This window comes from Hylobates moloch, unplaced genomic scaffold (genome assembly GCF_009828535.3).
Source record: "Hylobates moloch isolate HMO894 unplaced genomic scaffold, HMol_V3 SCAFFOLD_2, whole genome shotgun sequence".
Lineage (NCBI taxonomy): Eukaryota > Metazoa > Chordata > Mammalia > Primates > Hylobatidae > Hylobates > Hylobates moloch.
This window is the reverse complement of record NW_026652277.1, coordinates 138,819,857-138,847,767: the sequence shown is the minus strand read 5'-3', so window position 1 is coordinate 138,847,767 and position 27,911 is coordinate 138,819,857. Positions and strand designations below refer to the sequence as shown.

General features: G+C 34.0%; 1 protein-coding gene across 1 annotated transcript in view; it reads left to right on the top strand.

Moving 5' to 3' along the window:
• Positions 1 to 25,770, top strand: part of TBC1D32 (TBC1 domain family member 32) — a 274,963-nt gene extending 249,193 nt beyond the window's left edge. Inside the window, exons 33-34 of the mRNA XM_058435533.1 lie at positions 14,735 to 14,923; positions 24,473 to 25,770. Of these exons, the coding sequence (XP_058291516.1) occupies positions 14,735 to 14,923; positions 24,473 to 24,592 (309 nt within the window). The 3' untranslated portion in view covers positions 24,593 to 25,770. The remainder of the gene's footprint in view (positions 1 to 14,734; positions 14,924 to 24,472) is intronic.
• Positions 25,771 to 27,911: the final 2,141 nt, after the last annotated feature.

Sequence of the window (27,911 nt, the reverse complement as noted above, 5' to 3'; positions counted from 1 at the left end):
TTCTTTCTGTGTATAGCCAGTCCTTCGTTGGTGGAGGTGTGCATTGTTGCTTCACTATGTTATAATTAGGCTAAAATTAATATTGTAGGGTTTAAACCTTCATCTGTCTTTAGAATTAAATCTTTAGGTCAGGGTCTGAGAGAGCAGAAATACTTAATTTAAAGTTGTGACTATTAATAGTTTTAAGGCTCGTGACTCATATTATCAAATAAATTTGATTTTATTCTCCTAACAGAAATGAAGACTGTCCCTATTCTTCGTGTTTGGGTATTTGGTTTTTTCAAAACTGATCACTAATTTAATAGGTGAAAATTGTTACCCTTTTAAAAATTTTGTGTTTCTTTGAACATTAGTAAGTTTAATGATATGTCCATAATTTTGTTAACTAATTGAATCTCATTAATTGCCCACCTATCTTAGAGTGTTTCTTATTGATTTGTAGATATTTTAAAGTAGCAACAACTGTCCAAATTGCTTCAATTCCTAAATTATGTATTACTTATTATAACTTTGTATTATGTCTTAATGTTAAGTAAGAATAAGCCTATCATTTATTTTCTACTTTCCTCTAAAAAGTTAATCAACTATTTCTGTGTATACTACATATACTTTGAGATGAGTTTGCTCAATTTCAACTGGCCATTTAAATTTGGATCAGAATTAGATTGCTATTATTTTAAATTATAAATTACTTTGAGAAAAATTATGTTATTATACTCAGTCTATCTAGGAAGATAGTAAGCTTTTCCATTTGTTTGCTCTGTATCATATCTGGTAAAACCATTTTTTTCCACATGGATATGGTACATTTCTCATTAATAGATATTGCCAGTGAGTGTAGTTTGAGATCTAGTTCAATTTTATTTTCTCTTTGGTTATGGTTAATAATTACTAAATATGTATCTTTTTATATTCATTGTTATATTTTTTCTAGACTTGTGTCGATTTACTTACATTCTCCATCTTTGTAATGTTAATGTACTTTGTTTCATTTTATTTTTATTAAATTATCTAGTTCTTCCAAAATAATTCTACATAATTGCTTATATGTTTTAGACTTGAATTATTGAGAAATTATCCAGCATGTTATCGCTGAGTAGCGTCTATTACAGAGAATTATTCTACATCAGTGCTATGGAAGAATCCTTCCAGTCTTGGATTCTAAAGTATTGAATTTTGACTCATTTCCTTTAATTAAATTATAGTGTTGAATTTCACCAATATATTCTATGATTAAGATTAAGTTGATCTTGGGACTTCTTTGATATTTTTATGTCATACAGTAATAGATTTCTTAATAGCAAACTATCCATGCATTCCTTAGATTTATCCTATAGGGAATCTTTTCCACTTAATTAGACAGTAGTTTTTCTTCATATTATGATATGAGCTTTCATATTTATTTTGAAGAAACTTTGTATCATTTATTAAATTTATTTGTATGAGGTTATTCTTCCTATTTTAAACTTTCTGAAGTTAACAAGAAATTTAAATATAGCAATGAATTGCATGTAGTGTAAAGGAGTACTCTTCCTTGGCCAATTTTTGCTCTTGCTATATGTACCTAAAACACTTTTTAGAACTTTAAATCACAAAATTTTTTAAGTCTGGTCAGAAGCAGTTGTTTAAACATTTACCATAAGCTCAATAATCAATTCTTTCTATTCTTCTAAAAAGCTCAACTGGGAACAGTATGTTCCTGAGAGTTCCTTTTTGCTTTTCTAACCTATGTTAGTGTAATGTGTATTGTCTAAAGCATCCAATAATTTATGAATCTCTACCATATACTCTTTTATATATATTCTTTAAGTTCTAGGGTACATGTGCACAACATGCAGGTTTGTTACATATGTATACATGTGCCATGTTGCTGTGCTGCACGCATTAACTTGTCATTTACATTAGGTATATCTCTTAATGCTATCCCTCCCCCCTACCCCCACCCTACAACAGGCCCTGGTGTGTAATGTTACCCTTCCTGTGTCCAAGTGTTCTCATTGTTCAATTCCCACCTATGAGTGAGAACATGCGGTGTTTGGTGTTTTGTCCTTGCAATAGTTTGCTGAGAATGATGGTTTCCAGCTTCATCCATGTTCCTACAAAGGACATGAACTCATCTTTTTTTATGGCTGCATAGTATTCCATGGTGTATATGTGCCACATTTTCCTAATCCAGTCTATCATTGATGGATATTTGGGTTGGTTCCAAGTCTTTGCCATTGTGAATAGTGCCGCAATAAACATACGTGTGCATGTGTCTTTATAGCAGCATGATTTATAATCCTTTCAGTATGTATGCAGTAATGGGATGGCTGGGTCAAATGGTATTTCTAGTTCTAGATCCTTGAGGAATCGCCACACTGTCTTCTACAATGGTTGAACTAGTTTACAGTCCCACCAACAGTGTAAAAGTGTTCCTATTTCTCCACATCCTCTCCAGCACCTGTTGTTTCTTGACTTTTTAATGATCTCCATTCTAACTGGCATGAGATGGTATCTCATTGTGGTTTTGATCTGCATTTCTCTGATGGCCAGTGATGATGAGCATTTTTTCATGTGTCTGTTGGCTGCATAAATGTCTTCTTTTGAGAAATGTCTGTTCATATCCTTCTTTTTGATGGGGTTGTTTGTTTTTTTCTTGTAAGTTTGTTTGAGTTCTTTGTAGATTCTGGATATTACCTTTGTCAGATGAGTAGATTGCAAAAATTTTCTCTCATTCTGTAGGTTGCCTGTTCACTCTGATGGTAGTTTCTTTTGCTGTGCAGAAGCTCTTTAGTTTAATTATATCCCTTTTGTCAATTTTGGCTTTCATTACCACTGCTTTTGGTGTCTTAGTCATGAAGTCCTTGCCCATGCATATGTCCTGAGTGGTATTCCCTAGGTTTTCTTCCAGGGTTTTTATGGTTTTAGGTCTAACATTTAAGTCTTTAATCCATCTTGAATTAATTTTTGTATAAGGTGTAAGGAAGGGATCCAGTTTCAGCTTTCTACATATGGCTAGCCGGTTTTCCCAGCACCATTTATTAAATAGGGAATCCTTTCCCCATTGCTTGTTTTTGTCAGGTTTGTCAAAGATCAGATGGTTGTAGATGTGTGGTATTATTTCTGAGGTCTCTGTTCTGTTCCATTGGTCTATATCTCTGTTTTGGTACCAGTACCATGCTGTTTTGGTTACTGTAGCCTTGTAGCATAGTTTGAAGTCAGGTAGCATGATGCCTCCAGCTTTGTTCTTTTGGCTTAGGATTGTCTTGGCAATGTGGGATCTTTTCTGGTTCCATATGAACTTTAAAGTAGTTTTATCCAATTCTGTGAGGAAAGTCATTGGTAGCTTGATGGGGATGGCATTGAATCTATAAATTACCTTGGGCAGTATGGCCATTTTCACGATACTGATTCTTCCTATCCAGGACCATGGAATGTTCTTCCATTTGTTTGTATCCTCTTTTATTTCATTGAGCAGTGGTTTGTAGTTCTCCCTGAAGAGATCCTTTACATCCTTTGTAAGTTGGATTCCTAGGTATTTTATTCTCTTTGAAGTAATTGTGAATGGGAGTTCACTCATGATTTGGCTCTCTGTCTGTTATTGGTGTATAAGAATGCTTGTGATTTTTGCACATCAATTTTGTATCCTGAGACTTTGCTGAAGTTGCTTATCAGCTTAAGGAGATTTTGGGCTGAGACAATGGGGTTTTCTAAATATAAAATCATGTCATTTGCTAACAGGGACAATTTGACTTCCTCTTTTCCTAATTGAATACCCTTTATTTCTTTCTCCTGCCTGATTGCCCTGGCCAGAACTTCCAACACTATGTTGAATAGGAGTGGTGAGAGAGGGCATCCCTGTCTTGTGCCAGTTTTGAAAGGGAATGCTTCCAGTTTTTGCCCACTCGGTGTGATATTGGCTGTGGGTTTGTCATAAATAGCTCTTATTATTTTGAGATACGTCCCATCAATACCTAATTTAGTGAGAGTTTTTAGCATGAAGCGCTGTTGAACTTTGTCAAAAGTCTTTTCTGCATCTATTGATTTCTGCATCATGTGATTTTTGTCTTTGGTTCTGTTTATGTGATGGATTACGTTTATTGATTTGCATATGTTGAACCAGCCTTGCATCCCAGAGATGAAGCCCACCTGATCATGGTGGATAAGCTTTTTGATGTGCTGCTGGATTCGGTTTGCTAGTATTTTATTGAGGATTTTTGCATCGATGTTCATCAGGGATATTGGTCTAAAATTCTCTTTTTCTGTTGTGTCTCTGCCAGGCTTTGGTATCAGGATGATGTTGGCCTCATAAAATGAGTTAGGGAGGATTCACTCTTTTTCTATTGATTGGAATAGTTTCAGAAGGAATGGTACTAGCTCCTCCTTGTACCTCTGGTAGAATTCGGCTGTGAATGCATTTGGTCCTGGACTTTTTTTGGTTGGTAGGGCATTAATTATTGCCTCAATTTCAGAGCCTGTTATTGGTCGATTCAGGAATTCAACTCCTTCCTGGTTTAGTCTTGGAAGAGTGTATGTGTCGAGGAATTTATCCATTTCTTTTAGATTTTCTAGTTTATTTGTGTAGAGGTGTTTGTAGTATTCTCTGATGGTAGTTTGTATTTCTGTGGGATCGGTGGTGATATCCCCTTTATCATTTTTTATTGCGTCCATTTGATGCTTCTCTCTTTGCTTCTTTATTAGTCTGGCTAGCAGTCTATCAATCTTGTTGATCTTTTCAAAAAACCAGCTCCTGGATTCATTAATTTTTTGAAAGTTTTTTTGTGTCTCTATCTTCTCCTTCAGTTCTGCTCTGATCTTAGTTATTTCTTGCCTTCTGCTAGCTTTTGAATGTGTTTAGTCTTGCTTCTCTAGTTTTTTTAATTGTGATGTTAGGGTGTCAATTTTAGATCTTTCCTGCTTTCTCTTGTGGGCATTTAGTGCTATAAATTTCCCTCTACACACTGCTTTAAATGTGTCCCAGAGATCCTGGTATATTGTGTCTTTTTTCTCATTGGTTTCAAAGAACATCTTTATTTTTGAAAGGGATCAATTCAACATGAAGATCTAACTATCCTAAATATATGTGCACCCAATACAGGAGCACCCAGATTCATAAAGCAAGTCCTTAGAGACCTACAAAGAGACTTAGACTCCCACACAATAATAATGGGAAACTTTAACACACCACTGTCAACATTAGACAGATCAACGAGACAGAAAGTTAAAAAGGATATCCAGGAATTGAACTCAGCTCTGCACCAATCGGACCTAATAGACATCTACAGAACTCTCCACCGCAAATCAACAGAATATACATTCTTCTCAGCACCACATCACACTTATTCCAAAACTGCCCACATAGTTGGAAGTAAAGCACTGTTCAGCAAATGTAAAAGAACAGAAATTATAACAAACTGTCTCTCAGACCACAGTGCAATCAAACTAGAACTCAGGATTAAGAAACTCACTCAAAACCGCCTCTACTACATGGAAACCAGACAACCTGCTCCTGAATGACTACTGGGTACCTACTATATACTCTTTAATTTAAAACTGGACTAACAAAGACTATGGGAAAACCCTGCTATACCTCAAGCCCTGCTATATCAATTTAGTGATTAAAAAGAGACTATCCCTCTAGTAATTGGATATATCTTTATTAGTTTTATATATTTGTATTAGTTTGAAACTACATAGAAATAGCAGATTTATTTAATAACAACCACTTCATTATTTTGAAACAGTAATGCTATTCTTTCTCTTAAAGTAATGTAAAAGTGTCCTTTTAATGACTCCCCATGTGAGTTAATCTGTCTTAAGAAATTGTATCATTGCTCTGTTGATATTATTTACCATTTTATTGCTAATTATAAAATATGAAAACAGCTTTTAAGTAACTAAATAGGTATATGTGATTAAGTAATTATTTGGATACAAATTTCATAGCTTATTCATTTTGATCTAATTAGGAGCAGTGCTTTTTGAAGTTGTGTATTTTTAGGCACTGAGGAATTGGTTGATTAGTGAAGGATTTGTAGGCAGATTGCTAAATGAAATACACAGATCTCTAAAGTAAAAATAAGCTCAACTAGAGTACAAAAAATTAAATGTAGCAAGAAATGCATATTTGTTGTATAGTTTCTTTTAGTAATAACTGAGTTTGGAAAGAAAATAGAAATTTGAATATATATTATTTTAAAATGAGCAACAGAAAATCACATGTTCTATTAACTTTATGACCAATTTATCTTCTGTTAAAAAAAGTCTTACTGTATTTTGTTCATTTTCCTGGCTTAAGAAGTACCATGTATCTTTAATGATTCATCTTTTATAATTCCTTGGAGTCACTATCCTGAATATCATTGATTATTATATTGTACTATGTCAACAATTAGGCTAACACAGATAATCCCTTGGATATAAAGTATAAAAATCTGCATGGATTTTCTCATTTGCTGTTTTTCCCCCTATTATGAAAGCGGGATTATAGAAAACTGTTTCATTATTTTTTTGTGACACATTGCTTTTTGAAAATGTAAAATTATACAAATGCAAAGCAGGATATGAATGCTGGGCATAGCCCTTGTTCAGAGTCAGATTTATAAGTGCATATGTCTTTATAAATGTGTATGTCTTTCCTCTCTTCATGTTTTGGATGTTGCGCCTTGAGATGATACCTTCTCCCTTCCTGTGAGTTATTTTTGCTTGTCAGTGCTTATCCTTTAATATATGTCCAAATGGAAATATCCTGGATTATATACAAGTGGATGATTTTGCTTTGTGTTTGTACACTGCTTTCTACACACTTTGTACACTGCTTCTGTCCCCTCTTTTAGTAGAAACGCATGTACATTATTTGTATTCTTTACCTTGCTCTTTTTAGTTGAAGATCTTTAAAGGTATGGATATATATGTGCCTCACTTCAGGTCCCTTGATTTTCTGACAGTGTCTTGCCTAGAAGTGCAACAAAAATAGTCTTATATTTTTCATGTTGCTTCATAATATAAAGAGTGGTTCTTTTTTCATTTAAAATTTTAACCTTTATTGTGTGACAGATGGAGAAATTCACGATCAATGAAGTGAATTGACTTGAGGAGGTCATTCAGATAGTGTAAGGACTTGAAACCACTTTTATTCCAAAGTTAGTTTTCTTCCTTACTTTACTGATACTTTTTCTATGATGAAAGCAAATGAAGCCAGAGGAGTTGTTAAAATTAGTGTCTTTGAATCAGAAAACTTTATCGTTTATAAACCATACCTATTATGGCTTAATCAAGCATCTGTAGGTAATTGTTTTAACCAAACTTTTTTGACTTAATGTTTTATTATTATTATTATACTTTAAGTTCTGGGTTACATGTGCAGAACATACAGGTTTGTTACGTAGGTATACACGTGCCATGGTGGTTTGCTGCACCCATCAATCCGTCATCTACATTAGGTATTTCTCCTAATGCTCTCCCTCCCCTAGACCCACACCCCCCAATAGGCTCCAGTCTGTCATGTTCCTCTCCCCTGTGTCCATGTGTTCTCATTGTTCACCTCCCACTTACGAGTGAGAAGATGCAGTGTTTAGTTTTCTGTTCTTGTGTTAGTTTGCTGAGAATGATGGTTTCCAGCATCATCCATGTCCCTGCTAAGGACATGAACTCATCCTTTTTTATGACTGCATAATATTCCCTGGTGTATATGTGCCACATTTTCTTTATCCAGTCTATCATTGATGGGCATTTGGGTTGGTTCCAAGTCTTTGCCATTGTGAAAAGTGCTGCAATAAACATAAGGGTGCATGTGTCTTTATAATAGAATGATTTATAATCCCTTGGGTATATACTCAGTAATAGGATGGCTGGGTCAAATGGTATTTCTAGTTCTGGATCCTTGAGGAATCGCCACACTGTCTTCCACAATGGTTGAACTAATTTACAGTCCCACCAACAGTGTAAAAGTGTTCCTATTTCTCCACATCCTCTCCAGTATCTATTGTTTCCTGGCTTTTGAATGATTGCCATTCTAACTGGCATGAGATGGTATCTCATTGTGGTTTTGATTTGCATTTCTCTAATGACCAGTGATAATGAGCTTTTTTCATATGTTTGTTGGTTGCATAAATGTATTCTTTTGAGAAGTGTCTGTTCATATCCTTCACCCACTTTTTGATGGGGTTGTTTTTTCTTGTAAATTTGTTTGAGTTCTTTGTAGATTCTGGATATTAGCCCTCTGTCAGATGGATAGATTGCAAAAATTTTTTCCCATTCTATAGGTTGCCTATTCACTCTGATGATATTTTCTTTTTCTGTGCAGAAGCTCTTTAGTTTAATTAGATCCCTTTTGTCAATTTTGGCTTTTGTTGCCATTGCTTTTGGTGTTTTAGTCATGAAGTCCTTGCCCATGCCTATGTCCTGAAGGTATTGCCTAGGTTTTCTTCTAGGGTTTTTATACTTTGAGGTCTTATGTTTAAGTCTTTAATCCATCTTGAGTTAATTTTTCTATAAAGTGTAAGGAAGGGGTCCAGTTTCAGTTTTCTGCATATGGCTAGCCAGTTTTTCCAGCACCATTTATTAAATAGGGAATCCTTTCCCCATTGCTTGTTTTTGTCAGGTTTGTTAAAGAACAGATGGTTGTAGATGTGTGGTGTTATTTCTGAGGCCTCTGTTCTGTTCCATTGGTCTATATATCTGTTTTGGTACCAGTACCATGATGTTTTGGTTACTGTAGCCTTGTAGTAAAGTTTGAAGTCAGGTAGCATGATGCCTCCAGCTTTGTTCTTTTGGCTTAGGATTGTCTTGACAATGCGGGATCTTTTCTGGTTCCATATGAACTTTAGTTTTTTCCAATTCTGTGAAGAAAGTCATTGGTAGCTTGATGGGAATAGCATTGAATCTATAAATTACTTTGGGCGATATGGCCATTTTCATGATATTGATTCTTCCTATCCATGAGCATGGAATGTTTTTCCATTTATTTTTGTCCTCTCTTATTTCCTTGAGCAGTGGTTTGTGGTTCTACTTGCAGAGGTCCTTCACATCCCTTGTAAATGGTATTCTTAGGTATTTTATTTTCTTTGTAACAATTGTGAATGGTAGTTCACTCATGATTTGGCTCTCTGTCTGTTATTGGTGTATAGGAATGCTTGTGATTTTTGCATGTTGATTTTGTATCCTGAGACTTTGCTGAAGTTGCTTATCAGCTTAAGGAGATTTTGGGCTGAGATGATGGGGTTTTCTAAATATACAGTATCACCACTGATCCCACAGAAATACAAAGTACCATCAGAGAATATTATAAACACCTCTACACAAATAAACTAGAAAATCTAGAAGAAATAGATAAATTCCTGGATACATACACCCTCCCAAGACTAAACCAGGAAGAAATTGAATCCCTGAATAGATCAGTAATAAGTTCCGAAATATGGCAGTAATTAATACCCTACCAACCAAAAAAGTTCAGGACCAGACCAATTCACAGCCGAATTCTACCCAGAGGTACAAAGAGGAGCTGGTGCCATTCCTTCTGAAACTATTCCAAACAATAGAAGAAGAGGGAATCCTCCCTAACTCATTTCATGAGGCCAGCATCATCCTAATACCAAAAGCTGGCAGAGACACACACACAAAAGAAAATTTTAGGCCAATATGCCTGATGAATATCGATGCAAAAATCCTCAATAAAAGACTAGCAAACCAAATCCAGTAGCACATCAAAAAGCTTATCCACCACGATCAAGTGGGCTTCATCCCTGGGATGCAAGACTGGTTCAACATACACGAATCAATAAATGTAATCCATCACATAAACAGAACTAATGACAAAAACCACATGATTATCTCAATAGATGCAGAAAAAGCCTTCGACAAAATTCAGCACCCCTTCATGCTAAAACTCGCAATAAACTAGGTATTGATGGAACGTATCTCAATATAATAAGAGCTATTTATGACAGACTCACAGCCAATATCATACTGAATGGGCAGAAACTGGAAGCATTCCCTTTGAAAACTGACACAAGACAAGGATGTCCTCTCTCACCACTCCTATTCAACATAGTGTTGGAAGTTCTGGCCAGGGCAATCAGGCAAGAGAAGGAAATAAAGGGTATTCAAATAGGAAAAGAAGAAGACTTAATGTTCTTATGAGAACCTTTGAAGATTGTTTTTTAATTCTAGTTACAAGGAGAAATAATTTACCTCAAATAAAATAATGTGCACCTCAGTGTGGCATCTTAATGTCCTTTGGCATAATCTTAAGTGTGGTTCAAGAACAAAATTGCCTAGGAAAGCTGTGGTAGATTTTAATGCATATTGTGCAAGTGATTTTCCTTCCTTACAAACCTAAAAAGCTATTTAAATGTCTTAAAGTGTAATTAGTTCCATATTATATATGGAATGGTGGTTTACCATAAAACAAAATTCGTTTCACTTTCTTTATAAGCCCATTTCATTACTGTTGATAATAGCATTTTTTTCCAATGAATATAAAGACTCAACTGATTGTTTTTGAAAATGTAATAATATATTTTTGAGACATATAAATGGTAATTTGTCATTTTCTGGCAGAATTACATGTCCATTTATTGTTTAACACAGCAGTCTCATTTGTAGAGCTCTAACCGAGGAATACACTGGGAAAAAATTTGAAAATATGTATCCACTGGCCGGGCGCGGTGGCTCTCGCTTGTAATCCCAGCACTTTGGTAGACCGAGGTGGGCGGATCACGAGGTCAGGAGATTGAGACCACGGTGAAACCCCATCTCTACTAAAAATACAAAAAAATTAGCCGGGCGTGGTGGCGGGCGCCTGTAGTCCCAGCTACTCGGAGAGGCTGAGACAGGAGAATGGCATGAACCTAGGAGGCAGAGCTTGCAGTGAGCCGAGATCGCGCCACTGCACTCCAGCCTGGGTGACAGAGCGAGACTCTGTCTCAAAAAAAAAAAAAAAAAAAAAATATGTATCCACAAATATGTTATTATAGTATTCTTTATATTATCTAAAGACTAGAAACACTGCAAATGTCCATGAATGGAGCTTGGTTGAATAAATTGTGGTTTATCTACAGTGGAATACTATGCAGTTGGAGGAAACATCTTTAGTAGGAGAAAGGGATGGAGGAAAGGAGGGGAACCTATAGGGGAAAAGTAACAAGACACATACCAACCAATCAAAATTTGAAATTGTCTAGTTCATGTACTATTCTATCTTCCTTTATATATGTTTTTAAAAATTCCATAATAATTGTTAAAGAAAAAACTACATCATGTCTGTTTGCACACATACTATTTCTTCTGTCCTGTTAGAATTCTAGGTTGTCAGTTGATTTGCAGAACTTTATAAAAATACAGAAGTGGCCAGGTGTGGTGGCTCATGCAGGTAATCCCACCACTTTGGGAGGCTGAGATAAGCGGATCATTTGAGGTCAGGAGTTCGAGACCAGCCTGACCAACATGGTGAAACCCGGTCTCTACTAAAGGTACAAAAATTAGCTGGGGTCTTGGTGCACACCTGTAATCCCACCTACTCAAGAGGCTGAGGCATGAGAATCATTTGAACTCAGGAGGCAGAGGTTGCAGTGAGCTGAGATTGCACCACTGCACTCCAGCCTGGGTGATGGAGTGAGACTGTCTCAAAAAAAAAAAAAAAATACAGAAGTTACTTACTCAGAGATTAAAATTTATGACTCATAGCTCAGCATTCCTCCAGGGATACGGTGTTTTGGAATTCTGCTATTTCAATGTAAGTCTGAATGAAGTACTTGCAAATATAGTAAAGCCAATATAATTTCTACCAAGCAAAGAGGGTCATATGTTTAAAAAGGATGTCTCCCCTTTAATTGTAAACTTTGTGGAACAGGGATAAATGTCTTTTGTTCACATAAAAAATGATAATATTACCTTGTACATATTAGGTGGTCAAAAAATATTTGTTAAATAATAACATCTATACCTTTGTTATAACATAACATTTATATAGCACTTTTTCAAAGTACTTTCAGTTACAGTCTCAGTTTTCCTCCTCGAAATTTCCCATGTGATGGAAAAACATAGGTATTATATCCATTTAATGAAGAAAAATACAATGTACAGAAAACAATGCTTGAATGTATATACATGCCAAAAAATTACAACTGCATTAGAAACTATGTATAATAATGAACTGTTGCAGATTCTAGGGTTACTTTCATTTAACCAATGTATATGGTGGACAGAAGCTGAGACCCCACATCTTTATCAACTTCCCATTCACTCCTGAAACTAACAATTGAGTGGGAACTGTTTTCTCTAGCTGTGGAGATCGTTTGTATTTATTTTCATTCTCGAATTATTTCTCCTTCTTTATCCATCCAGAGACTCTAGATTTTCATTAACACAGTGTGGCCTGAAGTTGATTGGCATTAATAGCTGTAGCAAAGAACAGGGAGAGAATCTTGGCAGCAGGGCAACAGGCAATTAAGGAATTATTGCTTCTAGTCAAAGTACTACTGACTGCTTCAGTCTGCCTAGTCAAGAAGGAGCAGGAGATACTTCTTCCTCAGTCCACTAGAGCCATATTACAGGGATTTGTTGGGGTGGGGGCAATGGAGATTTAGTAATGTACTCTGCATGCCAACCTACCCTCCATATTGAAATTTGGGAGATACATCCTATTAATTCCAAGTAAACAGTAAAGTAGGACCAAGGAGAATTTAATATATACTGCCTGTTGACAAATATTGGGTATTCATAGATATATTCTAATTTAATATTGAGTTAAAACTTATGGGCTCTTTGGAAAGATTTTGGAACATAACAGGAGGGGAACATTATCGTTGTAAAGGAAACTCTTACACCTGAGAACAGAATTCATAGCCTTACTTAAAGGGTAATAATTGATATGAGTAATAATGTCTGGAAAACAGAAATTCAATAATACCCTCTGGTATAGGCTGAATTGTGTCTCCTCAAAACTCGCCTGTTTAAGTCCTAACCCCAGCACTTCAGAATGTGACTATATTTGAATAGGGCCTTTAAATAAGTAATTAAGTTAAAATGAGGTCATTAAGTTGGATGGTAATCCAATATCACAAGTGTCTTTATTAAAGCGGAAATTGGGACACAGACATGTACTAAGGGAAGTCCATGTGAAGACACAGGGAAAGACAACCATCTATAAGCCTCAGAGAGGCTTCGAAGAAACCAGCCCTGCCAATAGCTTGATGTTGGATTTCTCCAGAAAAGTGAGAAAACAATTTTTTATTGTTTAAGCCCCCCTGTCTGTGGTTCTAGCAAACTAATACATGTTAGTTTGTTCAAGACAGTTAAAAGCAGGATCAGCATGCCAAAAAGTTGAATTAAGGATATAAAAATCAACTTTTAGAACCTTTTCTAGAATATATTTTTAGAAGAACAAAATGATAGAACACAAAAGGAAAATTTGTATATCTGTATCCTCTATACCTATGACAAATTGAGATAAGCCATTAAATCTTTTCCCTTTTCCTCCCCACATCTCCAAAAAAACCCATAAAACTAAAGGAGAAGAGATATTCAATAAGGGGAATCTTTTGTCGAAGGTAAAGTAATTTGTAAATCATAAATGAAAATGCAAATATTGGAAAGTAATTGTGTTTGTTTCTTATGACTATAGTAACAAAGTACCATGAACTTAGTGGCTAAAAACAACAGAAATTTATTTTCTCACAGTTGTGGAGGCCAAAAGGCCATAATCAAAGTGTTAACAAGGCTATGTTCACTCCATAGTTGCTAAGGAAAGAACTGTTACTTACTCTCTCCTGGCTTCTAGCAGCCTTTAGAATCTTAGCTTGCAGATACATATTGCTTCTTCACATGGTGTTCTCCATTTGTGTCTTTTCAATTGTCTTCCTTTTTGTCTGCCTGTCTTTGTGACTGTATTTCCCCTTCTTATAAAGACACTAGTCATATTGGATTAGGGCTCACCATAATGACCTCATTTTAACCTGATTACGTCTGTAAAGACCCTATTTTCGAATAAAGTCATATTATGAGGTTCTGGGGGTTAGGGCTTTGAGATATCTTTTGAGTGGGGCTCAACTTTACCCATAACATTGATGTATCAAAATGTTTCCAGTATTTATAATCTCTGTGTCATTGCTATTGTTTTTTCTTAAACTTTCCTGTTTTCCACAGTGGGCACGCATTGCTTTTATAATCTGAACAAATGTTATTCAAAAAATAAACAGGAAAAAAATTCCTTTTGTAAAAGTCTCATTTTTTAAATATTCTCTGCATTAGCTCCCAGATTTTATGTTATGTAATTCTGTTAGGTTTAAATTGTTTTCTGATTCAGAAAGAGTCCATTTGCATTAATGTAACATTTAGCAATCTGTCATCTGCATAATTATACATCTGTGGTTGTAGGTAGTATAGAAAAAAAAACTCCCATCTCTGAATTAAAATAGTCTCTTAGCATTTGTTATCTGTAGGGAGCAGATTGGTGTTTTGGGTAAGAGGAGCACAATATGAATAAAGAAGGCATTGAGTAATAGGTATATGAGGAGTGTGACCACTATCAGTTACCCTTAAGGCCTGAATTCCAAGGCCATGAAAGTTTTTTTCACAACTGAAGCAAATAGGAGAAGCATCCTTTTTAGGCATCTATAAAGACTGTCCTTGTATTTTGATTAAGCACTAAGCTTTTCGTTGGTTTTGTATGAGTTATTGGTTAATGTTTTTTAAAAGTCAAATGTGGTTTTATAAGTTTTTTAATGAACTTACTACTTTTCTTTTTTTAAAGATTTGCCTGCAATGGATAACCCAGTGTTTTTGGAATTATTTAAATTGGATAGAAATCTGCCATTATATTGCTACTTGTGTTTTCCTTGGTCCTGATTATCAAGTGTATATATGTATAGCTATATTCAAACATTTACAGCAAGACATTCTACAGCACACTCAGACTCAAGATCTGCAAGTTTTCCTGAAAGTAAGTATGTTTATATGGAGAGGAAAATGTTGAGTTAATAGCTAACTTTGGTTGCTTAATATTAGATACTTTTTCTAGGCACTCATTTAATCCTAAAAACCAATGATGAGAGGTAGATACTATTATCATCCCCATTTTAGAGATGAGTAAACTGAGGCACAGAGTTAAGTTGCCACAAACCGTATAGCTAAAGTGGAACTGGAATATGAAATAAGCTGTCTGGATCCAACACTTTGTTTGTAACCCATATGCTATGGCAAAAAAGAAATATTTTAAAAATATTCCTATGGGCTATTTGGTCAATAAAAGTTTAATTTATTGGTTTGATACTTTTTAAATATATTTAATATATTAATAATTTCCTATGCTTTCATATTTTTATATTTTTCTAAACTTCCATTTTTATAAAAGATTTTCATGAAAGATTATTTTATCATAGCACTCATTTTAAAAAGTTATCACCAAATATGGTACTATTTTTAAAAAAGATATAGTTACTTTCTCAATTACAATAATGTGATTTTGGAAGTTGGGGACTTAGAAAGTACATGAGATATAAATACATCCCAGTGTTCATTTTTTGGTGGAAATCTAGCTATTTGTTTAAAGTTAAGAATCTTTGAACTTAAAATGTTTCTTTATCCCTACTACCTTTGCCATCCCACAGGAACACATATACACGTATACACTAAAAACAACATTCATCATTTGCTAGGCTTTCTCTAGGTCAACAATTTCTATGTAAATTAATTTTATTATTTACCATTAAATACCTGCCAGGGTTATTTTCCATCTAATGATATTTTTCTTTAAATAAATGCCATTGATCATTTAAGATTGCCAAATTATCATTTTTGTTTCATCAATTCAGAATTCAAAAGGTTTTAAACTTTCCATATATATCACTAGATTAGAAACAGTCTTAATGAAAAAGTATGCTGAGAAAAATGATTGCACATGTAGAGGAAAAACTAAGATAGAAAAATAAAAGAATGCTCTCTAAGAGGTGATTTGGAATACAGGAAGTGTTAAGCAAATTGAAATTATGTTGAATACAAAATGTAGGTTCATTTTCAGTAAGGGACATTTTCATCATCTATAGTGGTCAGTTACAGGAATTTCAGAGTCTGAAATTTTCCTGTACTCATATCTGTCTGTATCCCCCAACCTGTAATTCTCTAACATCTTATCCCACTTTAGTTTTTCTCACAGTTTTTATCACCATCTGAAATTATTTTATATGTGTTTTTGTCTGTCTTCCCTGGTAAAATGTGTAAGCTCTATAAGGACTGTGACTTGGTCTGTTTCATTTACTGATGTATTTTCAACAGTATATCAAACAATACCTGGTAGATAATAGGTATTCAATACATATTTGTTGATTTTGTAAGTAAATAATGTAAATAAATAAATGGGAAAGATGAATAAACTTTGTTTTATTCACATCAAATAACAAACATTACTAAATTCATTAAGTGCTTACCACTTATTTTTCTTCCTATCAAAAGCATCATCTTTAAATTTGATTAATGTTGATTTACAGTTTCATCTCTCTTTTGACTATTTGAGGGAAAAATTATAATAGAGTTTGCAAATATTAACCTCTTTAAATGTGTCCCAAACCATTCTCCATTGTGTTTTCAGCATAATGCTATCAGTTTAAAACTAAAGGATTTTAAATGGGGAGAGGAGATTATGACCTAAGCCTCTGTTAAATTACTAAAATTTGAATAGCGTTGGTTTAAATCCAAACTAAGAACATGTAGGCAAGGAATTAATTTTAGCATGTGTCCTAGAACTAACCTTACTTTTTACCCTTGTTGTTTTCATTTACCTGAGAGATTAGGAAAAATGCTTTTTTGATTGATACCTTAACTTTACTTTTTTTGTTGTTTTATTTTCAGTGGGTAGGTGTCAAAATTCACTGTTCTCTTTTAATGGGCACTCGTTTTTCTTGTGAGATAAACTCTGGTATAGTTTATTTAAATATGTATTTACATATCCCTTTAACTACTCCATTTGGCCCTGAAATAGTATCTTGTCTGTGAAGTATATATGTACAGCATTTTTCACTTATTCATATAATAACCAGTAATGAAGTATTGATTAATGAACTGATTTTATTTTGCCTACCCTAGAAACATCCCCTGTCAAAAATACTCACATGATTTAAGAATTCCTCATTCAACTGAAGCTATAGAGATTGAACCTTGGAAATTATGTTTTATACTTTCTTATTCAAAATCTCAGATTTGTACAGAGGGAAAAAAGACTTATCAATAATTCTTTATATAGGCCAGGTGCAGTGGCTCACACCTGTAATCCCCATATCTTGGGAGGTCAAGGCGAGTGGATAGCTTGAACCCAGGGGTTTGAGACCAGCCTGGGCAACATAGCAAAACCCCATCTCTACCAAAAAAAAGTACAAAAATTAGCTAGGTGTGGTGGCATGCACCTGTAGTCCCAGCTACTGAGGAGGCTGAGGTGGGAGGATCAGTTGAGCCCAGGAGGTCGAGGCTGCAGTGAGCCATGATTGTACTACTGCACTCCAGCCTGGGCTACAGAACAAGACCCTGTCTCAAAAAAAAAAAAAAAAATTCCCCATGTAACTGCATACCACAGCCATAATAATATTCTTGTATAGATTATTTAATCACATTATCCCTCACTCTACATATTTAATAATGATTGCTTCCAAGAAGAATGAAGATAAAGTAAAACAAGATACTTCTACTTTTTATTGTATATATTTATGTGGGCTTTATTTTATATTTGAGGAATGAGCTCATACTTCTTTTGTCATGAAACTATTTTTAAGAAGAAATTGAATAAGTATATACAAATAAATAGATCAAGCATCTGACTGTTATAAATGAGTTCAAATAATTGGGCCTAATTGAATTCATTTTCAAAATATTGAAAACCACAAATATGTTATACTTTCAGTTATTATCAGTTATATTGAGAAACAAGATATGCAATTCTTTTCTTGATTTAAATTTCATGTATTGAGATAAAATGACATGATAAAAGCATTGTTTTAGAAATAAAAATCCGTGTGCAATATTCAGTATCAAGAAAATACCAGTCCATTTGTAGTCACTTTGGTTTAGGCTCAAGATTTTAAATCAGGTAATTGAGGGTATAGACTTATTGCCTACATTTCTAATAGCTCACTAAAGAGCTCTTCATGATTCCAAATCAATATATTAAAAAGATAAGTTAGAATTTCTTGGATCAGAAGGTGGTGTGAACACTAATAGGCAGAACAGGTTTATGGGGGAAAGAAAAACTTATTTTTCCTCTTCAGATTAGACCACTGAAAGATTAGATGAATGCCTTGGGTATAAGTTGATATCAACAAAACATTGTCTGATTGTTTCACAGTATCCTTTTAGACACAACAAGAATGTGGGCTGGATATTGGAGCAGTTAAGTGCATCATTTTCATGCTGTGGTGATTAATGTATTAGTACCGAGCTAGAAGGCAGCCTCTGAAGATATGCTGAAGAAAGAGCTCAGTCCTTGGGCCCGGAATTCTGAACATTTTTATCTGTGACAGATGATCGTTCAGAAAGTCTGTAGATATTTCCAAGGGGAAAAACATCCAACAAAGTAAATATCCTGTAATATCCCAGCAAGCTGGAAAGTCTTAAGTTCATTCTTTCTTCATTCTTTCAACTCATCTGTAGCGCGCATACACACACACAAACAGGTTTAGTGACAGTTTAATTTAATAGTAGTTCATAAGTGGATGTCCTAGTGTTTTAGTGAGCTGTGTTGTATTCTTCTCTAACATGCTATTAGGCTGTCAGAAATCTTGGCTTTAGTTTGTGAATTCAACCTGGTGGGGACAAACTTCACTGAAATACCAGCCTAGAAAAAGGTTGCCTTTCTGTGAAAATCAGGCTGTGAAGGCTCAAAATACTTAATTAAAATGCTTCAACTAAATCTTGCATATTGTGACAAAATCAATTTATAATTATGAAAAAATCAGATTAATTTCAACCCAATCAGTAAATTGTCAAGAGGGATTTTTTGTTGGTGCTATTGCAACTGCTATTACCAGAGAACATTGACAGGGTGAGAAATGAAGATTGGACTGAGAAAATCTGATTGAATACTAAGCTTTTATAAGATAAAAGTATACATAATATTTAAAACAGTTCACCATCTGAGCAAATATTTTAAAGGTATTCAGTACAGTGTCAGCTGTGTTTTGCAGATATGTTTTCTGCGTTGTCCTTATATTACTTGATTCTATCTGGTTTCAAATTCTAACTTTGTCACTCACTGTGTGAGCTCGAGTACATTGCTTAGACTTTTATGCTTATTTCTTCATTACATAGGGTTGTTGAAGAATTAAATGAGATGATACTTGTAAAATACTTTTAGATCATTATCTGGAACATAGTAAGTACTTAAAAAAACTTAGCGGTTATTAAGTTGCTACATCCCTCTACTAGATTCTTTTTATCTATTTGTTAACAGAAGAAGACATGTAGAGAATACAAGCAAAGGAAACAGAATTTTCTGAGTGCATAGCTACACTTTGGTGTACTTTTGCTCCCATTTTTCTCCAGCTCCTGAGACTTCTTAAGATATCATATAATAGTAATACCTGTCAATGACATTACCTTCACACCTTGGTCAGAAATATCCTCTTATGCTGTTTCTGATCAGGACCTATTCCCTCATTAACCTGGCCAAGACTAAATCAAGTCTCTGGTACAATCACGTATTTCCAAGTACCCTTCAGCTGAGTTTAATTCTTCAAGAACCACATACTATGTCCTGAATCTGTAAGAACTTCACATTCTATCCAGAATTACAAACACTATATAAACTCCCTGGTCCTAAGAATGACTTAGGGTACTTATGAAAATTAATGTATTTAGATTCCTTCCCAGACCTGTTAAATCAGAATTTATTTGGCAGAAGCATGAATTGTCAGATTGTAGTAGAAAATCTTAAGTAGCCTGAAAACCTTTAGAATACATAAAACTGTGACCTTTGGAGTTTGTTAATAAATCAGAATCCAGAATGCCAATGCCAATGCCAAGGATTTGAAAATTTAAGGGACTGCATCCAGGAGTTTCTAATTTTACTGAACACCCCAGAAGGAACATAGTGGAAGAAACATTGCTTACTGGTTGTTATATTTCTATCACTTTGATCAAGAAGAATATATATATATGTGTGTGTGTGTGTGTGTGTGTGTGTAAGACACAACACAAAAAAAGATTATCTCTAGTAAGGGTAAAGAGCGGAACTATATTCATAAATCCTCCTTTCAAGAGCTTTCTATATGAGATTTGACATTAATGCGAGTCTTTAACTTTTGTTAAGTATATGTTAAGTTCTATACCTTTTGTGGTAATTTTTTATTCTATGTCTCATAATATTAATAAAAGTCAACTCTTCCAGTTTAACCCACTCAAAGTAACTTACCTTACCCTTTTTTTCTCCATAATTTATAAAGAGCTATTATATTTTAAAAATCATCATTTTGCAAGGGCATTAATAATTAAGTATTTGGGAAAGAATATATCAGAGAATATCTAAACTTGGTCCTGAATTCATAAAGCAGGGTATACCATGTTAGCACACTTGATCTTCTTGTGCTTTTTATCTGTTTACTACTACAAAAGGCCTTATTGTCAATTCAGATTTTAAGCTCACATGGCTTGCAGTAGTTCTAAAAAAATTTCTGCTAAAAATTTGTATCTTCAGTATTTTTGCAAACATCAACTAATACAAATAACTTTTCAAGGTATTGGTATAGCTTTCTTTCCAAAATAGGCACATTTTTGAAGTTGCAAGAAAAGCTAGTAACATCCTAATATTTTAGATAAATGGCTCCCTTATATTCCTGGCAAGGGGTTGAGGAGCAGAGACTGGAGTCAGTAATCCTTGATAGGGCCACCCATGCCTAACATCATATGTCTATAGTGTGATCAAGAAAATGTAGCTGAGCCATTTCAAAGACCATCATTAATAAAAATGTGTTCTCATTATTTATGACCACTATGAGTATCTTGAGTGCTTATTGTATGCCACACACTGGACAAAGGGCTTTACAGGTATTGCTCATTCACTCGTGGGCTTATTCAACTATTTATTGTGGAACAACTGTGAGCCAAGTACTCCACCCACATTGACCTTAAATTCTCCTGGAAGGCAAATAAATGAACAAATCCATAATATCTTAAGTATTATAGACCTTATTCTATTTCTAATAAGGAAATCAAACATGGTGGAGGAGTCTAAGTTGCAAGTTAGATAAAGAGGCCAGGCAAGACCACCCTTGATGGGGTAAACAGACACCTGAATGAAACAAAAGAAAAAAGTCATACAAAGAATTCCTAGGCAAAAGCCTGCTTAAATAGGAATAAAGTGCAAGATCTCTGCTTAAATAGGAATAAAGTGCAAGATCTCAGAGGTCGGAATGAGCTGGCTCACTTAGAGAGTGTCAAGAAGACCACTGTGGCCAGAACAAGGTGAAGGAATGAAAAAGGTAAGAGATGAGACAGGGACCAAATCATATAAGATACTCTAATCTATGGTAAAAAAGTTCAGATTTAAGAATATTTAATCCAGAGAGCAATTGTATGATATTATTGTCCACATTTAACACATGAAATATTGAGGCTTAGAGTCAATATACCCAAGTTCATATATCTAGTAACTAACATAGGAGAATTCAAACCCTTTCATTTGGTCTGAATCCAAATCCCGTGTTCCTTTTACTATATCAAGTTGTTTTTCATTGACTAGTCTGACATTTTAATAAATGTCCTAGATTCAGTGGTCCCAAATCAAATGCTCTCAATAGTTAAAAGAAAACAGATGAATGCATATTTGAAATTTGAAACTGGAGTTCTATACACAAAGGAGAGAGGGAAACTACATACATACCATATTATGTAATATTGAATACATCCAACATTGTGGTTTAGAATGGGAATTTTTAATACTTTTGGATGATTCAACATTTGAAACTCAGAATTAATAAGGCAACAAATGATTAAAAACCTACCAGTTGAATAGCATTAGATACAACAAATGAAATGCAATAAGCTCAAAATGAACTTCCTAACTAAAACGTAAATCACTCTAGTAGTAGTAATCTATTAAAAAAATTTCTTGAGCAAATACCATACTGTTAATATAAAGCAGAATAGTGTTGTTGTTACCTTATGTAATTAATGTGTCCACTACTTAAATAATTGGGGCATTCATATTTTATATAGAGTTTGATATACTTTGGTCTGTAAATGAAATGATAAGCACTAGTCTGAGGAATTAGTCTGTTACAACTTGAACGATAAGCTGGCAGTCTAAATGGTCATAATCACAAGTAAAAGTTATCTACTAAAAAGGCCATTAGAGAACATTTAGGATAAGATGAAAAAATGTTCTACTTTGAAGACAAAATGTAAAATGTAGATATTTTGGAATTTTATTCAGAGCTAAAATTGCCTACAAATTTTCGATAATGAACTATATCATTTGAAAACACTCCTTTTTAAATGTGTATTACAATTTTTCTCTTATGAAATAAGACGTTAATAGCCTTATGTGTCATTTTTATGGGTATCTCTTTGGTGTAGTTATCAGGGCATTTACAATTAATGTTTAAAATGGAAACCATGATTTCAAAAAATACATTCTGAGGAAAAAATATATTTAAATTGAGTTATAACTATGGTGGTCCCTAGGTGGTTTTATTAAAGTGAAACAATAATTAAAAGATGTTAAATAGATATTGCTTATTTTTTGCCCAGAAATAAATTATTAGAGCTTTGTTCAAGTGCTGTCATCTCCTATTATAATTCATATTTAATGAGCAATAAGTATTCTTTTGAAAATAATATGTCCTGAAACAGTTCTTCTGCCATTGGAACTTTAGTCTCTGGTTAGAATAACACATTACTATAATTCCTCCCCATCTTAGGTATAGTTTTAGTGAAGAGGTAGTTAAAGCCACATCACACATAATTTGAATGAAATGAATGGATAAATTCATAATTGTTCCACAACTATAACAATAACTGTTTAAAATGAGTTCTTGAACACTAGGATTGTTCTTACTCTGATCCTATTTTTTCCCCTAAGAAAAAAGTGAAATATTTTTGATGGGACAGGAATTTACAAAGACCCAGCATTTCTGCTATTCATAGGATAAAAATATTCCCTTTGACTCAGTTACTTATACATAAAATCAGAGACATGATATACGCCTCAATTGTCAACATTTTAGGGCAGGGTTCTTCTCACTCATCTTCGTGTCTTCAGTGCTAATCAAGAACCTTACGTATCATAAGAGAATGAATGAGTGAATAAGTGAAAGAAGGATTGAAATAATTTCACAATTATCTTGAGATTAGACCTCAAATACTTAGGTTGGAAGGTATTTGTTCTAGCCTTAATGGTATTAAGTATATAACAACACCATTTCATTTCTTCAGCTGTAATATCAGCCTTGTAGGTCAGTCCTCAATTTTTTAGAATGTCCCGACTAACCTTTCCCTCAAACTATGTAGAGTTTTGGTGATGATGGCAAAATAAGAATAAAGTTACCCCAAGTTATATGCAAGCTGTGAATGGTTACTAACCATAAGTGACAAGTGATATCTGAAGCCTTTAAAAACATCTGTTCTCATCAAGATTGTGTAATGTTTTCCTAGCTATTTCTATATTGAGGTTTCTTCTCTACAAACTGCCTCTAACACAGTATCTGGTATATGATATGCATTGTCTTTTATTCTTTTGGGTTGCTTTTTTTTTTCTTCTTATAGTAATTCTTGCCTTTAAACTATAAACTCCTGAAAGGCATGAATTTTCCAAAGTTTTTGTAACCTCTGAAACTCCTAACATTATAAATATTAATTACACTGAATCAAAGATGACTTTTCTTCTGCATATTTTGTTTTGCCTTGAGTGTAGGTACTGCGTAGATAGTATTTGGAGGTACTAAAAGGAATGGTCATAAAATTCCCTAAAAGACTCTAAACTGTTAAACGGGTGTTCTTACTGTTTATTCTTGAGTGTCTCGTTTGGAACACTAACCATTAAATTCCAAATTAGTATAGATGTGCACAGTACCAACATTAGTAATTGCAGATTCTTGGAGGTTTTATGGACAGTAGCTTATACAGCAGATATTTCTTGCACTATTATAGTATCCTTTGGTAGATAAGCTTTAGGGTCTTTACTAATTACAAACTTGAACAATCATTGTATAACATGATACTATATTTAAAATTAGGAAGGTTTCCTTATCTGTCTTTGTTTTTTTTTGGTAGCTGTAAATCATTTTTGGTTTTGAAAATAGAAAACCTTATTTAAGGGGAACATATAGTTTCTTCCTGTCATATATATGCACAGCTCACTAAATAAAAAGCAATGACACATTTACTGGCAACATAAACAGCCCACCCCCATCTATAGCTGAAAGTAAATGGTATATCAATTATTTAAAATTCATTAACTTGGAATTGTGTGTCTTACCCAAGTAAATGATTTTCCCTTTATAATTTTTGGCAGGAAGAAGCACTGCATGGTTTTCGAGTGAGTGATTATTTTGAATACATGGAAATTTTGGAACAAAACTACCGAACAGTGCTGCTGAGAGACATGCGGAACATTAGACTGCAGAGCACATAGATCATGAGACACACAGTTTAAATTCAGGTTTTATTTATTTTTAAAGGCAGCAGGGGGGCTTGATGGTTTTCTGTGTCTGTAACAACATTTAACTTGCGAATATACGTATTATAAATACTGAGAAGTATAACGATATATTTAAGTAGGTATGAGCTCAATTTGTGAATTCATTTTTGTAAATTTGTTGTTTTGTAAGGTTATTATAGAATCAGATCTAGCTTACTTACAGTTCTTATTCATGTTTAAGAGTTAGTCCTGGCTGGGCGCGGCGGCTCATGCCTGTAATCCCAGCACTTTGGGAGTCTGAGGTGTGCAGATCACGAGGTCAAGAGATCGAGACAATCCTGGCCAACATGGTGAAACCTTGTCTCTGCTAACAATACTGAAATTAGCTGGGTGCACTGGTGCGCCTGTAGTCCCTGCTACTTGGGAGGCTGAGGCAGGAGAATCACTTGAACCCGGGAGGCGGAGGTTGCAGTGAGCTGAGATCGTGCCACTGTACTCCAGCCTGGCCACAGAGTGAGACTCTGTCTCAAAACAAAACAAAAAAAAGGTTAGTCCCAACTTACATCTCCTTTATTAAGATGATTAAAATATTTTTTCCAGTGAGTTTGGAAAGGAGAAGTAATAGTATAAATAATATTTTGACTAGCTGCAGAAAGCCCATAAGACAAGGAAAAGACAATATTTCTTCCATTCTTTATGTCTGTACATATAAAGGAAAATGGATAAAACCACAACTGCTTCTTTTACATGTGGAATAACAATGATATTATTTACCATGGCAAGTGGTAGAAAAACTGTTGTCCTTGGACATAATAGTTTTTTAGGAGTTGCTTTTGATACCTATATCAATTTATAATTCTTTGTTTGAAATGAAGTCTTTACATGGTTCATTGAAGAGACAGATTGGTTATTTCATACTGATAAGCATTCTGCTCTTATTTGTTATGCATTTTCCTTAGTGATATATTTTACTTGTACTGAACTTGAAAATATAAAGGGGAATACGTTTCTAAATTATTTTAAATGGCTAACACTATGATTTGTTTTATTTAAATAGATGTCTCTGCCCCAGTAAGATTAATACAATACGTGAATGTCTATTTTTTATATCTTAACTCACAATGAATATATGAAAGATAATACATGAATATATTACATTATTCATTTTTAGTCATGAGTTTATTTCAATAAGTTTTTCTAATTGTAGATACTGTTTTTTATTCTTTCCTTGTATCTAAATATAAATCAACGATTAAAATCATTCTAACTCTAACCCTGCTTTTTTTTTCCTTTTCAACTAAAAGTGGATCATTCACAAACAGTTTTTCATTTAGCATGATCAAATAACTGGTACTATACAGTTTTCAATTTAGTAATATTTAGGCTATTGCAATATCAGCCTTCCAAAATCAAGTTTTATGCTGTAAATGCCAACAATCGCTTCTCAGTAATAGTGTTCCTAAAGGGCATTGTAAAGTTGAGAAAAGTAATTTGAGCAAGTTAATTTGACATATTGTGCACTTTCACTTCAGCCGATGTGAGTCAAAAGAGAGTCATAGATGGCTCAAAATACTAAGCTTTGTCTACTTTCAAACTTAATTTTGAAAAGCTGTTCCATGGAAGCTGTAATACATGTTTATGGTTCCATTTCTTCCCATTCCCCTTTCTGAGTTATTGTTATGGGTCCTAAGAATCGTGCAGCTTTATTTCTTTTTATAATTGCGTACACGGTAGTTGGAAATGCAAATGGAGAAGAATGAACTGTAATTTAATTTTATAATGTCCATTGGTGATTTTCATTGGAAACTGAGGTAAGATCTAGATTCTAACAATTACGTTTTTGAAAAAAAATAACTTCAGCTAGAGCTAGAAGGCTCTAGTGACATATAAGTGTCTTATGAACAATGACCTAGCAATTTGTTTGGTGAAAGAAAGTTTAAAATATAGTAGGTAGTGTAGCTATCATTATGAGTTATTTCTATACTTACTTTTAGAGTACCCTTTAGAACAATCATACCCTGTCATGCCCCTTGGTTTTATTTTTAATTATTTAAAATGTAAGTCCTTAGACTTTATTTCTAATTTGTGGAGGGGTAACTCATACATTTGATAGGATTCAATTACAATAAAATATGTTATGGTATAATGTAAAAAGGTTTATGAAAAATTCATATATAAAAATATTTGAATATCTGCTTTCAAAATTTCATATTTGTAGTTCTATCTCCTCATAATACTCTCCTAAAGTATCATTGGAGGTAAAATAAGCCTCAGAAATTTATCTGAACTTTCACACAAGATTCCACATGAATTTGTGATTGGTAAATAATGATGTGCTCTCATTGGAATTTACAATTTTCAGATGTTAAATTTTGTTGTTTATTCATTAAGCAGATATGTTTTAAGGGTTACACATATAATGAAATTTTTTAAATATTCAAGATAGCACAGTAAATGATATACAGCATCTCAAAGAGTTCACAGTCAGCATGGGGAAGTGAATAATTTTAAAACCATGGAAAAATAGTGATACAGATGACAAATGTGAATTGACCTCCGGATGTGATGACCTTGACCTTGATAAGAGTAATTTTGATTAAGTAAGTGAGGGCAAAAGTTTTGATTGGATTCGGTTTAAATGACGCTGAGAGGAAAGATTTTAGAAACTGCTCTTTCTAGGAATATTGCTGTAATGGGTGGAATAGGAATGGCAGCTAATGCAGACTGGGACCAAAAGATGCTTTTTGTTTGTTTTTGTGAGTGTGTTTTGTTTTTGAAATGCGAAATGGAAACATATTTATATTTGGATGGAAATGATGCAGTAGAGAAGGAAAAATTGATGGTAGAGAGGAAGAGCTGGAGTAAATGTCATGAATAGATGTAAGGGGAATAGGATATAGTGAATAAGTAGCGGAATTAGCCTTTCCTAGAGCATGGACACTGCATTTAAAGTAACAGAAGGGGAAACAGAATAAATGGGCACAGACATAGAGTAGGCATTTGTGGATTTGTTTTCTCAGTGATGTAGGAAACAAGATCATCTACTAAAAATTAGAATAGTAAAAGCTTTGGTAGTTTTCAGGAGATAAGAGTATGTGAAATAATTGTCAAAGAGTGAATGGAATAGGAAAATAAGTGTTATTGTGATTTACTGGTCATGAGATGAGTTAGCAAAGTTTTATGTTTTTCTCCAGCTACCTTACACTGTGCATGTGTTGGCAAGGAGTAAGTGGTGAGGTGGGTTTAACCAGGGTTTTGCTTTAGCCAAGAGAATACAGTAAGCAAGGAAGGGCACAAGGGAGTTGATGTTATT